A 15,876-nucleotide genomic window follows, 5' to 3' on the forward strand; every position below is an offset into this window, starting at 1 on the left:
ACCAGGACCAAACAGTATTCACCCAAGAGTTTTTGAAGAAAATCTGAAATTGCATAACTATTAACTCTGGTATGTAATCTATCACTTAAATCAACCTCTGTACCAGGTGACTGGAGGATAGCTAATATAATGCAGATTTTAAAAAAAAAAGGTCTAGAGGCAACTGTGGCAATTACAGGACAGTAAACATAACTTCTGTTCCAGGCAAACTGGTTGAAATGATAGTAAAGAACAGAATTATCAGACACATTAACAAACATGACATTGGTGAAGAGCTAACATGGCTTTTGTACAAGGAAATCATGCCTCACCAATCTATTAGGATTCTTTGAGGGGATAGACAAAGATGATCTAGTATACTTGCACTTTCAGAAAGCCTTTAACAAGGCCCCCACCAAAGGCTCTTAAAAAAAGTAAGTGGTCATGTGATAAGAGGGAAGGTCCTCTCATGGATCAGTAAGTGGTTAAAAGACAGGAAACAAAGAATAGGTGTAAATAGTCAGTTTTCAGAACGGAGAGAGGTAAATAGCATGGTCCCCACGGGTCTGGTGGTTTGGGACCTGTTCAATACAGGTCTGAAAAACGGGGTAAAAATGAGGTGGCAGAAGTTTGCAGATAATATAAAATTACTCAAGATAGTTAAGGCCAACTCAGGCTGCAAAGAGGTACAAAGGGATTTCACAAAACTGGGAGACAAAAAGGAAGATAAAATTTGATGTTGACAAGTGCAAAATAACACACAATGGAAAAAAAATAATCCCAGCTATACATAAAAATTGATGGGGTCTAAATTAGCTGTTACTAATCAAGAAAGATCTTGGGTCATAATGGATAGTGTGACAGGGTCAGGCCAGATGGGTACAGGAGAGTGATAGAAGGCAGATATATTAGCCTCAGGTTAAGTAGGTCCCCTTTCCCTGGGTAAGGTAACGGAAGGTTCGAGAACAATCAGGAACTTTCTGGAAACAATTAAGGCAGACAGGCTGATTAGAACACCTGCAGTCAATCAAGAAGCTGCTAGAATCAATTAAGGCAGACTAATCAGGGCACCTGGGTTTAAAAGGGAGCTCACTTCAGTTTGTGGTGTGCGTGTGAGGAGCTGGGAGCAAGAGGCACAAGGAGCTGAAGAGTGAGAGGCTGTGCTGCTGGAGGACTGAGGAGTACAAGCGTTATCAGACACCAGGAGGAAGGTCCTGTGGTGAGGAGAAAGAAGGTGTTTGGAGGAGGCCATGGAGAAGTAGCCCAGGGTGTTGTAGCTGTCATGCAGCTGTTACAGGAGGCACTACAGACCGCTGCAATCCACAGAGCCCTGGGCTAGAACCTGGAGTAGAGGGTGGGCCCGGGTTCCCCCCAAACCTCCCAACTCCTGATCAGACACAGGAAGATCTCTGAAGCTAACAAAATCCACCAATAAACGCAGAACCCACCAAGGTAGAGGAGGAACTTTGTCGCAATAGTTATCTGAAAACATCTGCTCAGTGTGCAGTGGCAGTCAAAAGAGCTAATAGAATGTTAGGAACCATTAGGAAAGGACTAGACAATAAGACAGAAAATATCATAATGCCACTATATAAACCCATGGTACACCCACACCTTGAATACTGCATGTAGTTCTGGTCGTCACCCCATCTCAAAAAAATGTATTAGAAATGGAAAAAATACCAAAAAAGGACAACAAAGATGATTAGCGGTATGGAACAGCTTCCATATGAGGAGAGATTAAAAACACGGGGACTGTTCACCTTAGAAAAGGCGACTAAGGGGTAAGATATGAGAGAGGTCTCTAAAATCATGAATGGTGCAGAGAAACTAAATAAGGAAGTGTTATTTACTCCTTCACATAACACACAAACCAGGAGTCAGCAAATGAAATTAATAGGCAGCAGGTTTTAAACAAACGTAAGGAAGTACTTCTTCACACAGCGTAGTTAAGCTGTGGAACTCATTGCCAGGGAAGCTGTGATGATCAAAAGTATAACTGGGTTCAAAAAACAATTAGATAAGTTCATGGAAGATAGGTCCATTGATGGCTATTAGTCAAGATGGCCAGGGACGCAATCCCATACTCCAGATATCCCTAAACCTCTAACTGACACAAGCCGAGACTAGACGACAGTGGATGGATCATTTGTAAATTGCCCTCTTCTGTTCATTCTCTGAAGCATCTGGCAGTGGCCACTATTGGAAGATAGAATACCAGGCTAAATGGACCATTGGTCTGACCACTATGGCCTTTCCTATGTTCTTATAACTGTTCTAGCCTTTTGCCCTCCTGTGCAGGAGCCTCAAGTGCTTGATGCTTTCCTGGAAAGGGCTGGAGTCAGCTCAATGTCCACCTGATCCAAAGCATCTGTGAAATTTCCTGAAATACATGTTCCTTCTGTTTTGGGCAAAGTTGTGGAGGACACTGCACTCCAATCACACATTAATCAGCACCCAAGTGTAGTTGGAGGACCAGGCAGCTGTTCTCAAAGTAGGATCCACATTTACTTATATTGATCAAAAAAGTATGGCAGAAACCTGTTCTGATATGTTCACCACAGCTCGCTACTATTGGTGAAAACGGAGGACAGGGTCCTTTATAGTTTGAGTAGGACTCAAGAAGAAAAGCATTCAGTGCATTGTGGGACTGGGGGTGGATGACTACTAACACTCGAGACCTAGTACAAGCTCCTTACTCCACACTGCAAATTGGTATGGATATGGGGTCATGTCCGAGCCTGAGACACGTACTTACCCACACACCTCAGGCACACTAGCTTACTCACCCTCTACTCACCTTCATGTTTTGGGGATTTAAACAAGGACATTGGAGGATTATGGGACAAGACAGATGGACAGTCGCTATTGTAGACATACCCTCAGTTAAGTAGGTTTTAATGAACCCAATATCTGCATTTTAAATTGTGAATAAAACACTCCCTTCTTAGGCCTTGTCTACAAACACAAGTTACACCGTTTAACTTAAGTTGTGATGTTGCATCAATTTAGATCTTGTCTATTTTTCACCACAGTGCAGACTTCGGGGATGTGAAACGGAGAGTGCAATTGTTGCACTCTAAGGCCTGGTCTACAATGGGGTGGGGGGGGTCGATCTAAGATATGCAAATTCAGCTATGCTATTCTCAAAGCTGAAGTTGCATATCTTAGATCGACTTACTTAGTGTCCTCAGGGCGCAGGATCGATGGCCACCACTCCTCCTGGTGGAGTTCCAAAGTCGACGAGGAGCGCATTCGGGGATCGATGTATTGCATGTAGACGAGACGCGATACATCAATCCTCAATAGATTGATCACTACCCGCTGATCCAGCGGGTAGTGTAGACATACCCTAACTGTCCCACACAATTGCTGCTGTTGCAACCAAAAAGGTACCTAGCTTATGTTAGCATAGTCTTTTTTGAAAGAGGACTACGTTAAAGCAAACTAGACACCTTTTAGTTAGTGCCAGCAGCATCCATGTGGGACAGTGAGAGCACAACGCTTCAGGGATGTGAACTGAAGAACGGACCAAAGTCTGCGCTGCAGCGCTGCATAAACATAGCCCTAGTTAAATTGGTGTAACTCTAGTCTACACAGACTTTGTACCAGTATAACTATTTCAGTTAGGGAGTGCTGTATTTAGTAATCACAATAATTGTACTGGTATAACCCCTATTGTACAGGAATTTTACAACTTTTAAACCACTATAGAGCACTTTATATTGATGGAATGGTTTCCACAATAGGAGAGTTATAATGTTTGACCAGACTAATATAGTTGAGTGTCTGTTGTGTTTAGGCAAGTTGTACATCAATTTAAAGCAATAGCCATAGATGAAATTGCACCGCCTTACCTAAATTGGTACAATATCATATCTTTAGTTATACTGGTGCAACTTTCTGTTTAGTCCAGGCCCTAGTTTCACAAGATTTTTACTTCCCTTGTACTTGCGCTGTCATAATCCTAACAGTTTTTCAATTTGTCACCATTCCAAGGTAGCCAAAACCTAAATTTCTAATGTAAAAAACAAAAATAAGACTTCCAAAAAGAAGTTTCAGGCCTTCTTTACACTTCAAATACGTCATTTATTGCTTAATACTTATTTCCCTTTTTAGCTCAACCTTAAATAAGTCACATGAGAAATTCTTAAAACAAGATGGTGTTGCATATTTTGATGTTCTTAGATCCTCCTACCACATTGTGAAAAGCTCAAAATGAGTCTTGAATTTGCATCTTCCACATGACAGTACAGTCCAGTCAGATTTCTGTGTTGAGTCACTGTTCAGGCCAAGTTAAATACACTTTATTGTATATTGTTATGTAAGGCTGTCAATCCATGCTTTTGGTTCTTTTGACCCTATCAGTGATGTAACCCCACATCACTGGTGACCTTTCCTTTTTTTTCCTATCATCCACTGCTGCCCAAGATAAGTCATGCTATACTTTGGTTGTACTGAAACAAATACTGGTTTACATTTTTCAGAATGTATGCTTGTAAATGGGTATTTTTCTGTCAATATTTTTTGTGTGAGACCCCAAAATAAATTAGGTAGATTCCTTCTCCACACTTGCAAGAATGAAACATACATCATGCTTCTAAAATGGTGTAAAAGCAAATCTGAAAACAGTAATTCTACTAGAGCAAGCTTTATATTCACCACTGACTTGCCTCCTAGCTAATTACAAATTTTGCTTTATTATTATTTACTAAGAGGAAGCTGAGACCCAGATTCACTTCTTTCTTTTTAGAAATATTTAGCTACCATAATAGAAACCCTGATCTGGAAACTTTCAGAGCTTTATCCTTGGGCCATCACGAATGTAACCATAGCAAAAGAGACCATATTGGAAGGTTTAAGCCACCACTTCAGGACACTATCCCTCTACTAGCTATGGGAGAGAGCTGAAAACACAAGCTTTTTAACAAGATAGGTTATAAAAACTATACAAGTAACAGCTAAAATTAAAGAGCTTTGCAAAAATTCTATAAACAGTATCTTCGGCTGATCCAGGAGAAGTATTTTTCACTCACCTCTATGAATTAAGGGGCAATTGTTGTCCTCAGTGCACAGCTGATTAAGGGGTTCTCCAAAGGAATGAGAAGAGAGAAAATAATCCTCTCCCAAACCACACAGACAATCCCTTTGCCAGGTGCACCATCCCCCCATTCAATTGCAGCACACAATATTGCACACCTTCTGCACAGGTCCCCGAAGTCATGCTCTGTCTTTCTCCACAACTGAATTATATCAGTTCCACTTTATCTAGGGTCATCCAAGGGAAGGAAGGATTTTTTCTTAAGTCCATAAATCTACTCTGCTTTGTGCTCCACAGCGATCAACACAATAGATTACAAATATAATGCAATAACCTAGTTTGAAGAATTAATGTAAAGACTATTATCATACATTACCCTGTGGATTAATCTTTATTAATGAACTATAAGATCAATGAACTGTATGAGAAAACACTGACTAAAATACTACAAAAGTTAGATCATACTGTATGGTAAATATTCATAAGTGAATTATATAATCAGCTAATATTCTACCTAAGAGTTCAAGAAGTGCAGATAAATACTCCACATGCCTTAATTTTTAAAATTTCACTTATGTTTTATTAATGATTCGATCATGTTTTTAATTTCTAAACTAAAGTAAAATCTGTTTTAAACTATAGTTTCCGCAATTGCCAAGATATAATCTTTATTCTTTAAACTTGCATGTATAGCATACTCCCAAATCAAATACATATGTAGTAATCAACCTGCTTATGGAAGGGTACAGTGTTATGACTTACGATTACATCTTTTCTGCACAAATCTCAGTTTGCAGGCAGTCCGATATGTTGAAAGTCTGATGACATCAAAATTCTGAGCCCCTATAAATCAAAATGAAAAGACCCTATTTACTTTTCAATCTTTTTTCTTTAAACATTCAGTTCATGTGGTAAAATATTTCCCTCAAGTACATTATTGCCCGGTGCTAGTTAATCAAATCTAAACCTTTGTCATTTTTCAACTGTGAACTCCTCAAGGTATAGAAATTTAGTGTGTGCAACGCTTCGGAAATGTAAGAAAAAGCACATTATAAATTGATGCAAGTTTGGGATAGCTATATTATTTCCAACTGGCAAATTCATGTGTATTATGAAAATAAGCCCAAGTGACTAATAGTAGAGACTTTCTACTGTCACAAACACTTATTTGTTCATGCCACTTTTGAAAGAGTTTTGAGATTAAAGTCATCTGACTTTACAATGTGAGGCAACAGATATTATATTTTAATTTAATTAGTTTGTGCCAGCTTCAGAGACAAAACAATTGGAAAAAATGGTTACTTGGTACCTGTATAGCAACTGTTCTTCCAGACGAATTGTCCACAGATACATTCCACTGTTGGTGTGTATGTGCACCCAGTACACTTGAGTCAGCAGGGGTGCAATGATGAGAAGGACAAGGGACCCAGTTTCCCCCCACACATTGGCCCCTCACCGGAGGCAGGTGTCATAACAGTAGAGGCCCTTCCCCACTGGCATAATGGAGAGATGGCCAGGCCAACTCTAAGTGGCATTGCAACCCTGTGCACCTTATCATCCACCCTGGCATTTGCAGTCCTTCTGACTCCCATGGGCACCAGGCACCCCAACCCCTAGTCCCCAGGAGGGTGGGAGAATTGGATCTAGGCTTTTGGAACCTACTGAGGAAGTAGAGACAGGAGGATGGGGTCTGGCCCCTGGTGGGTATGGTGCTCTCCATGCTGACCACCTCTCTGGATAAGAGCCCAGGACTAGCTGTGGGATAGGGAGATTGCAGGGATGGGTGCAGGAGGCGAGCTCAGAGCTGGGTGTGGGGCAATGTTGGGGAAAAGAGTACAGGGCTGGATGTGCAAGCAGAGAGTGTGGGTCTGGGTACAAAGGCAGCATTAGATAACTCAGGACTGGGCATAGGGGACAGCTGTCAGAGAGCTCAAGGCTGGGTGTAGGGATAGCGGTGGTTGGGAAGGGATCAGAGTGTGCAGCACTAGGAGCAGAGCAACAGAGAGAGAACTCTGGGACCCCTCCTCAGGTTGTGCCAGAAATGTTTGGTAATAATACTGTTGGAGCAGTGCACATGCCCTGCCTGTCATGTCTGTAATGGAGGGCTTAAAGAGTGGGACTATCTCAGCTCCTTCATACCAGAAACTTGGTAACAACTCAAGCAATGGGGTACGAGGGAGGGTGTGGAATATATATGTGCACAACACATTTTAAAGAACAGTTACTGTACAGATAATACTTTTTTTCCTCCTTCAAATCATTGTGCATATATACTAGCAGTTCTTATTTCAGGTGGTGGAGCCTACTGGAACAAGGACTGTAAAACTGATTCACCAAAGTCCACAACCAACCTGGGATGCCTGAGTAGCAGTGTCTCAAAAAGATATGTACTGATAACCATGTAAGCAGCTTTGTAAACATCCAGGATGGGCACTTTACTGAGAAAGTAGCTTGAAACCTGGTAGAATGGGCATTAGAATATAAGAATGGACATACTGGGTCAAACCAAAGGTCCATCCAGCCCACTATCCTGTCCTCTGACAGTGGCCAATGCCAGGTGCCCCAGAGAGAATGAATAGCACAGGTTATCATCAAGTGATCCAGGTCCTGTCACCCAATCCCAGCTTCTGGCAAACAGAGGCTAGGGACACCATTGCTGCCCATGCTGGCTAATAGCCATTCAGGGACCTATCTTCCATGAATCTATCTAGCTCCAATTTGAACCCCATTACAGTACTGGCCCTCACAACACCCACTGGAAGGAGTTTCAGAGGCTGACAGTGCATTGTGTGTAAAAATACTTTATTGTGTTTGTTTTAAACCTGTTACCTATTAATTTCATTTGGTAGCCCCTTGTTCTTGTATTATGAGAAGGAGTAAATAACACTTCCTTATTTACTTTCTCTATACCACTCATGATTTTATAGACCTCTATCATATCCCCTCTTAGTCGCCACTTTTCCAAGATGAAAAGTCCCAGTCTTATCAATCTCTCCTCATACGGAAACCGTTCTATACCCCTAATCATTTTTGTTGCCCTTTTCTGAACCTTTTCCAATTCCAACATATCTTTTCTGAGATGGAGTGAACACACCTGCAAACAGTATTCAAGGTGTGAGCATACCATGGATTTATATAGAGGCAATATGATATTTTCTGTCTTATTACCTATCCTTTTCTTGATGATTCTCAACATTCTGTCCACTTTTTTGACTGCCGCTGCACACTGAATGGATGTTTTCAAAGAACTATCCACAGTGACTCCAAGATCTCTTTCTTGAGTGGTAACAGCTAATTTAGACCCCATCATTTTATATGTATAGCTGTGATTATGTTTTCCAATGTGCATTACTTTGCATTTATCAACATTGAATTTCATCAGCCATTTTGTTGCCCAGTCACCCACTTTTGTGAGATCCTTTTGTAGCTCTTCGCAGTCTGCCTGGGACTTAACTATCTGGAGTAGTTTTGTATCATCTGCAAATTTTGCCACCTCACTGTTTACTCCTTTTTCCAGATCATTTATGAATATGTTAGACAGGACTAGGCCCAGTACAGATCCTTGGGGGACACCACTATTTACCTCTCTCTGTTCTGAAAACTGACCATTTATTCCTACCTTTGTTTCCTATCTTTTAACCAATTAACAATCCACGAGAGAACCTTCCCTCTTATCCCATGACTGCTTATTTTGCTTAAAAGCCTTTGGTGAGGGACCTTGTCAAAGGCTTTCTGAAAATCTAAATACACTATATCTACTAGATCTCCTTTGTACACATGCCTGTTGACCCTCTCAAAGAATTCTAGGAGATTGGTGTGCCATGATTTCCCTTTACAAAAATCATGTTGACTATTTCCCAACAAATTATGTTCATCTATGTGTCTGACAATTTTGTTCTTTACGATAGTTTCAACCAATTTCCTGGTACTGAAGTGAGGCTTACTGGCCTCTGGAGCCCTTTTTAAAAACTGGCGTCACATTAGCTATCCTCCAGTCATTTGGTACAGAAGCTGATTTAAATGATAGGTTACAGACTACAGTTAGTAGTTCCTTCATAACTCTTGGGTCATACCATCTGGTCCCAGTGATTTATTACTGTTTAATTTACCAATTTGTTCCAAAAAACTCCTCTAATGACACCACAATCTAGGACAGTTCCTCAGATCTGTCACCTAAAAAGAATGGCTCAGGTTTGGGAATTTCCCTCACATCCTCAGCCGTGAAGATGCAAAGAATTCATTTAGTTTCTCCACAATGGCCGTATTCCAGTTTAGTGCTCTTTTAGCATTCTGATTGACCAGTGGCCCCACTGGTGATTTAGCAGGCTTCCTGCTTCTGAAGTTCCTTAAAAAAAAATTGCTAATACTTTTGGAGTCTTTGGCTAGCTGTTCTTCAAATTCCTTTTTGGCATTCCTAATTATACTTTTACACTTCATTTGCCAGAGTTTATGCTCCTTTTATTTTCCTCATTAGGATTTAACTTCCACTTTTAACTGCTTCTTTTACTTTGTTGTTTAAGCATAGTGGCATTTTTTTTGTCCTCTTACTGTATTTTTTAATTTGGGGTACACATTACACAAACCCAGAGTCTTTAAGCAATATTCCCTTCCCCTAGGGTCCAAATTATTTAGTTCAAACAGCTTCTCCTAAAAACATATCCCCTTTAAGTTCAGGTGTCTTCCCAGCCCTCCTTCTTAGTTAGGGTGAGGGGATTTCAGTCTCGGCCTGTAGTCTTGGAGAAGCTAACAGGTAGCAGTTATCATGCAGCTGCTGGGAGTTCCTCTCTTTTAAGGGAGTGTCCCTCTCCAGGAGCACCTCCCTGCAACTGAAGCATTATAGTCTTATCTGACCAGGTGCTCATCATTCAGTTAACAGCCTAGATGGGCTCATTGTCCTTGAATTAGCTCACCACAAATATGGAACATAAGCACCCATGAATGGCCATACTAGGTCAGGCCAAAGGTACATCTAGCCCAGTACCCTATCTTCTGACAGTGGCCAATGCCAGGTGCCCCAAAGGGAATGAACAGAACAGGTAATCATCAAGTGATCCATCGCCCATTCCTAGCTTCTGGCAAACAGAGGCTAGGGACTCTACCCATGCCCATCCTGGCTTTTATTCCTTTTATTCCTTGTTTGCATGGATGTGCCACTACTCCGCTAGGGTTTTTGGAGAAAACTCTGGGTGCAGTAGATAGACCAAAAGGTAGTATTCTTTACTGCAAATGTTTGTATTCTAATGTGAAATGCAGGAATTTCCTGTGAACGAGGTGTATAGTAATATGAAAATATTGGAGGTCATCTTGGAAGTTGAAGACTGAAAACCAGTCCCCCTTTTGCAGAGCTAGAATTATCATGCCCAGTGTCACCATTTAGAACTTTTGAATGCATATGAACTTGTTCAGTTTTCCGAGATTCAGGATAGGTCTCCATCCTCCATTCTTCTTCTGGGACGAGAAGTAGTGGGAGTAGAACCTCTTCTCCATGTATTGCAAAGGTACTCATTCCGCGGCACCTAGTTGCAGAAGATGATTGACTTCTTGTCGCAGCAGGAGCTTGTGAGAAGGGCCCTTGAAGAGGGATGGGGGTGAGTGGGTAGGGTAGGTGGGTGGGCAGTAAAGGGGATGGTATATCCCGATCGTACAATCTATAACACCCATTGGTCCATTGTTATTGATGTCCAGATGTGGTAGAATGGGCGAAGGCGATGTCCAAACCATGGGGACAGATCAAGTGAAAGTACTGCTTGGTGAGGGAAGTCATCCAGACCCTCAACCAAAACTTCAAAATTGTGGCTTGGGCGGAGCCTTTAGAGAAGTCGACAGTTGAACTTGAGGTGCTCTCCATCATTGTGATAGTTGGCGATGTCTTTGGTTCTCATATTGCCTCTTTTGTTCTCTTGGTTGGAAGAGGAATCCCTATTCTTCTAATAAGGCTGGTACCATCTTCTCTTTGCAGGTGGAGGGTAGATCTCCAAAGTGCAAAGAGTGGCTCGAGAGTCCTTCATTGACTGGACCACCTCATCTGTCTTATCTTGTCTGAAAAGAGCTTCTCTCAGTCGAAAGGTAGGTCCTCAACCTTAGTTTGGAGTTCTTTAGGTATGCCAGAGGATTGTAATACAGGATGCCTAGTGCATGACTATGGCTGTGGTTCCGGCTGCCATGTCTGTGATGTCCAAAGACACTTGGAGATCTGTTTTAGTTACGAGTTGCTGTTTCTGTGTTGTCCCCTACTTCCTGAGCATCCACTGGTTGCGGGGTGGGAGATGTAAGATTTAGACCTCAGTTCGCCTCTGTGAGCTGTGGGTGGCCTGGATTGAGGCCCTGGTAAGTTGCCCAGGGTTCCCCATGTGCCTATAGTTAGGCAGGCTGGTTATGAGGTAATTAGGACCCATCTGGCTCCAGGTTGGTCGGTCTTTCAGTGAAGAGTGGTGCAGCGAGAAAGTGCATGGTTCCTGCACAACATCATCATCATCATCATCATTGGACGAATGTACCATGCCATGAGAAGTATGGGAATTTCCTCCATAACTTAGAAGAGAGCCCTCGGTATCAATTAGTGGGGACTGCGGTGCTGACGACACAACCAAGTCTCTTTGTTGCAGTAAATTCTGCAGCAATTCTGATGTCGGTGCCATCGACACTGATGGTGGCGCTCTCATTGGTGCCAATGTCAGTGCCGTCAGATGTAGTGTTGATGTAGTCAGTGCAGCCAGTGCCAACTGCAAGATCAGTGCCGGGGGCGGAGGCATGGCTCCTGAGAAGACGCTCGGCACTGGGTTCCTTATGAGCAAATTCAGCGCCATGGAGGAGGCATGCTGCCATCTGTGCCTTGACTCAGTCTCCTTCGCTCGGGATTCGGTGCTGCCCAGATCATAGGTGCTCACCCAGAGCGGGTTGGCATCAGGGGTAGTGACCTGGCAGGAGCCCGTCTATGTTTCCGCAGTGGTCTCTGCAGAGACATCTGCATCCTCTTCCTCAATGTTTCAGAGAAACGCATGTCTGGGTGAGGGAGCCCTGTGATGTCATCACCAAATGAGGCTGAGGATGATGCCAATGCCGCAGGAATCTCCACATCCATTGGTGGTCCAGCAGCTTGCTCCCCTGGGTCCTCCTGCACCTGTGGGGTCTTAACCCTGGAAGCCTCGAGCACTGGACGGGAATGTGATACCGAGGCCGCTGGCCTCCGAGGCTCCTGACACCAATCGAGGAGCCTGGGAAGGTTGGGTGAACCCCAAGGGTTCCATGGGTACCATGGCGCCAGTCACTGTGCTTGGGGCCACAGGAGAGGATTCGGTGCTGATGATGTAGGCAGCACCACAGGTACTGGGATTTGTCCCACAGTCAGGGAACCTCACTCCGTGCCGGAGCTATAAGTACCAGGCGACCAGGATTGGGCGGAGAGGTAGCTCTTGTCTGACCGGTGCCGGCTGCTGTGTCAAGAAGCTGACTTATCCGAGCAAGATGGATGTCTTGGTCGGAGTCTCAGGGACTGATGGTGTTTGGTAGATCTGCGGAGGACACCCAGCGATCCACAACTCACGCTACTCAGCCAGTACTGGGACGTAAAACGGGACCGGGAGCTACTACGGGGCTGGTTGTTGGATCTTCCTGAGTAGAAGGATCTCCTTCTTGGAGACGGGCAATGACAGCCCGGCGATCAGCGGTCTCTGATCTCCAATTGGGCCCGAGCCATTGGAGATGGTTGGGACTGGTCCTGGAGTTCTTACCAGGTGACATGTGCCTCAGAGGGTTTGTGCCAATCCACCAGCAAGGAATGCCTAGAGTCCCTCAACTTGTACCCCCGGTGCAGGGACTGAAGAGGACTCCGCTGAGCATGCCTCTCTAGTCCTGAGGGGTGATGGCTTCAGGTGGTCGGTCAATGGCAGGACGTCCCTCTCAATGAGGAACGGTGCCGCTGAGTCAGGGACACATGCATAGGTCCCAGCATAGGTTTTCCCTGAGACCGGGGTACCACTGGAACCAGTGTGGGTGGCACCAGGAGTGTTAGGATCTCCTGAGCTGTTTGAAAGGCTTCGGGCATGAATGGCACCTGAAGTCGGCCAGGGCCTACACCTCTATCTGGAGTCACATGTGAAGTATGGGATAGGCTGCACTGCTCGACTTGAGCTGGGACCCGACTTCCTGAAGGAGGCGTTGAGCTGCCCAGCCCAGGTCTTGGCTCGCCCTCAGCCCTCTCCTTTCCCTTGCAGGAAGTAGGAGATCTTCCCCTCAGTCCTTCTCGGCTTCTTGATCAGAGCTGTGGAGGGAGACCGGTGCCAGCTTGTGGATGGCGCCTGCGGAGCACTGCACATGGAGGCCATGGTGCTTGGTGCAGAGTTGGATTGCTGTTCCGGTACCAGAGTGAGTGGTGACTCCATTAGGAGCACTTTAAGATGGATATCGTACTCCTCCTTCATCCTAGGTTTGAAGGACTTGCAGATACTACACTTGTCGCTTATGTGCTACTCACCTAAGCACCTCAGGCAGCTGGTATGTCAATCACTGACAGGCTTAGGCCGTTTGCAGCGATTGCAGGGCTTAAAGCCTGGGGCATGCCCAGTTCCCCGGCTGAGTCCCATTTGGGACTACAAGAACTTCAAGAACTACTACTAAGGGTAACTAACTGTAACAACAACTACCTACTACTATACTACAAGTTCTACAGAGTTCATAGAACAGAGAATTAGACACTAGCCGAAGCAGCATATGTTCCAGCACCGTCACTGGTGGCAAGAAGGAACTGAGGGTGGGAGAAGCCGGCAGCACCACTTATACCATGGCACATATGTACCGCTCCAGGGGGCAGCAGAGCCAGTCCCCTATGGATACTGTTGAGGGAAAAACTTCGAGCACCAGTGCATGTGGCAAGCACACACACACCTAATATGAAATGGACATGAGCAAGCACTCAAAGAAAATAGTATGTGATCATGTAAATTAAAGAATACCATAAAAACTGGAAAAAGGAGGAAGAACTAGGAATACGTAAGAACTTTAACTCTGGCTGAGTTTCCTGACTTGAGTGTTTCCCTTAGAAACTGCTAACACTAAGGTTGCAAGTACTGAAATTATAAATTTATAGTGTTCCATAAATCCACTCTTTCTTTGGAGTGAAAAAAGGTATGCTTATATTGCTGTAGTTTCTTTCAAAACTCTGTAGCGGAGTTACTATTTACTAAGTACATCCTTGTGGCCAAATATTTTGTAGGTACCCCACCTCAGTTAACCCCACTCTTGCAGGTCTCTTAAGAACTCCATGCAGCATTTCATGTGGCTAACTGGATCCCCGCACAGGGCTGGTTTAATAACACAAGTGGTTCAAGCAATCCTCATGGTCCACATGGAACTCTTCCTCTGTCCCAGTTTGACATCCTTCTGGCAGCCCCACCTTGGCAACTTTCAAAACCCCTGCATATTAGGATCTCCCTTGCAGAAGCCTCTCTTACTTCCTGCAGGTGCCTAATCTTCCCTTTTCACCGCAGCCATCTTCTGCCCTTTCTAGGAAATTACTTTATCCAACATAGGCATGCTTCTTCAGTAATCAGGGTTGGCCAGCCTCACACACTCCAGCAACAAGCCACCCTGTTACAAATACAGATGATTTATCTGCAACTTACTCATTTCCATGAATAGCTGTCTCTTCTCTGTCATTGTCCTTCTCCTCTTCCCACTCTCCTCAATCATTCTACAGACAAAAAAGTTAAAACAGTGTTAATGTTACCAATTCTCCTAGTACAAAACCAACATACTGCAAAGTTTATTTTCTTCATCAAGTGAAAGATTTTGATTTTGATCTATTCTTGTCAAATCTAGTCAAACAGGTGAATATAAAGTAGCAGGCAAAATCAGCAAAAAAGAAAATACTACTGTCAAGCAATTACAAAAATTAATCGTGATTAATCACACTATTAAACAATAGAATATAATTTATTTAAATATTTTGGATGTTTTCTACATTTTCAAATGTATTGATTTCAATTACAACACAATATACAAAGTGTACAGTGCTCACTTTATACACCTCTATCCCGATATAACGCTGTCCTCGGGAGCCAAAAAAACTTACCGCATTATAGGTGAAACTGCATTATACTGAACTTGCTTTGATCCGTTGGAGCGTGCAGCCCCGGCCCCACTCCCAAGCGCTGCTTTACTGCATTATATCCAAATTAGTGTTATATTGGGTCGCATTATATCAGGGTTGAGGTGTATTTATTTTTTATTACAAGTATTTGCACTGTAAAAATGATAAACAAAAGAAATTGTATTTTTAACTTACCTCATACAAGTACTGTAGTGCAATCTCTTTATCATGAAAGTGCAACTTACAAATGTAGGGATGTTTGTGTTATATAATTGCACTCAAAACCAACACACTGTAAAACTTCAGAGCCTACAAGTCTACTCGGTTCTACTTCTTGTTCAGCCAATCGTTCAGACAGACAAGTTTGTTTACATTTGCAGGAGATAATGCTGCCAGCTTCCTGTTTAGAATGTCACCTGAAAGTGAGGACAGGCGTTCTCACGGCACTGTTGAAGCTGGCGTTGCAAGATATTTATGTGCCAAATGCACTAAAAATTCATATGTTTCTTCATACTTCAACCACGATTCCAGGGGACACAAGTGCATGCTCATGACAGGTTCTGCTTGATAACAATCCAAAGCAGTGCGGACTGACGCATGTTTATTTTCATTATCTGAGTCAGATGCCATGAGCAGAAGGTTGATTTTTTTTCGGTGGTTCGGGTTCTGTAGTTTCCATATTGGAGTATTGCTCTTTTAAGACTTTTGAAAGCATGCCCCACACCTCATCTCTCTCAGATTTTGGAACGGACTTCAGATTCTTAAACCT

The 15,876-nt window shown here is 43.4% G+C and overlaps 1 protein-coding gene across 11 annotated transcripts in view; it reads right to left on the reverse strand.

Moving 5' to 3' along the window:
* Positions 1–15,876, reverse strand: part of DTNB (dystrobrevin beta) — a 361,761-nt gene that overhangs the window by 321,906 nt on the left and 23,979 nt on the right. For all 11 annotated transcript variants that reach the window (XR_003999428.1, XR_003999427.1, XM_030555069.1 and 8 more), the window contains 2 exons: positions 14,641–14,708; positions 5,783–5,863 (listed from right to left, as the gene is read on the reverse strand). Coding sequence is in view for 9 of the 11 variants with exons in the window: in XM_030555069.1 (XP_030410929.1) it covers positions 5,783–5,863; positions 14,641–14,708 (149 nt within the window). In the remaining 2 variants the exon portion in view is untranslated. The remainder of the gene's footprint in view (positions 1–5,782; positions 5,864–14,640; positions 14,709–15,876) is intronic.

Source organism: Gopherus evgoodei, chromosome 3, assembly GCF_007399415.2.
Source record: "Gopherus evgoodei ecotype Sinaloan lineage chromosome 3, rGopEvg1_v1.p, whole genome shotgun sequence".
Taxonomy (NCBI): Eukaryota; Metazoa; Chordata; order Testudines; family Testudinidae; genus Gopherus; species Gopherus evgoodei.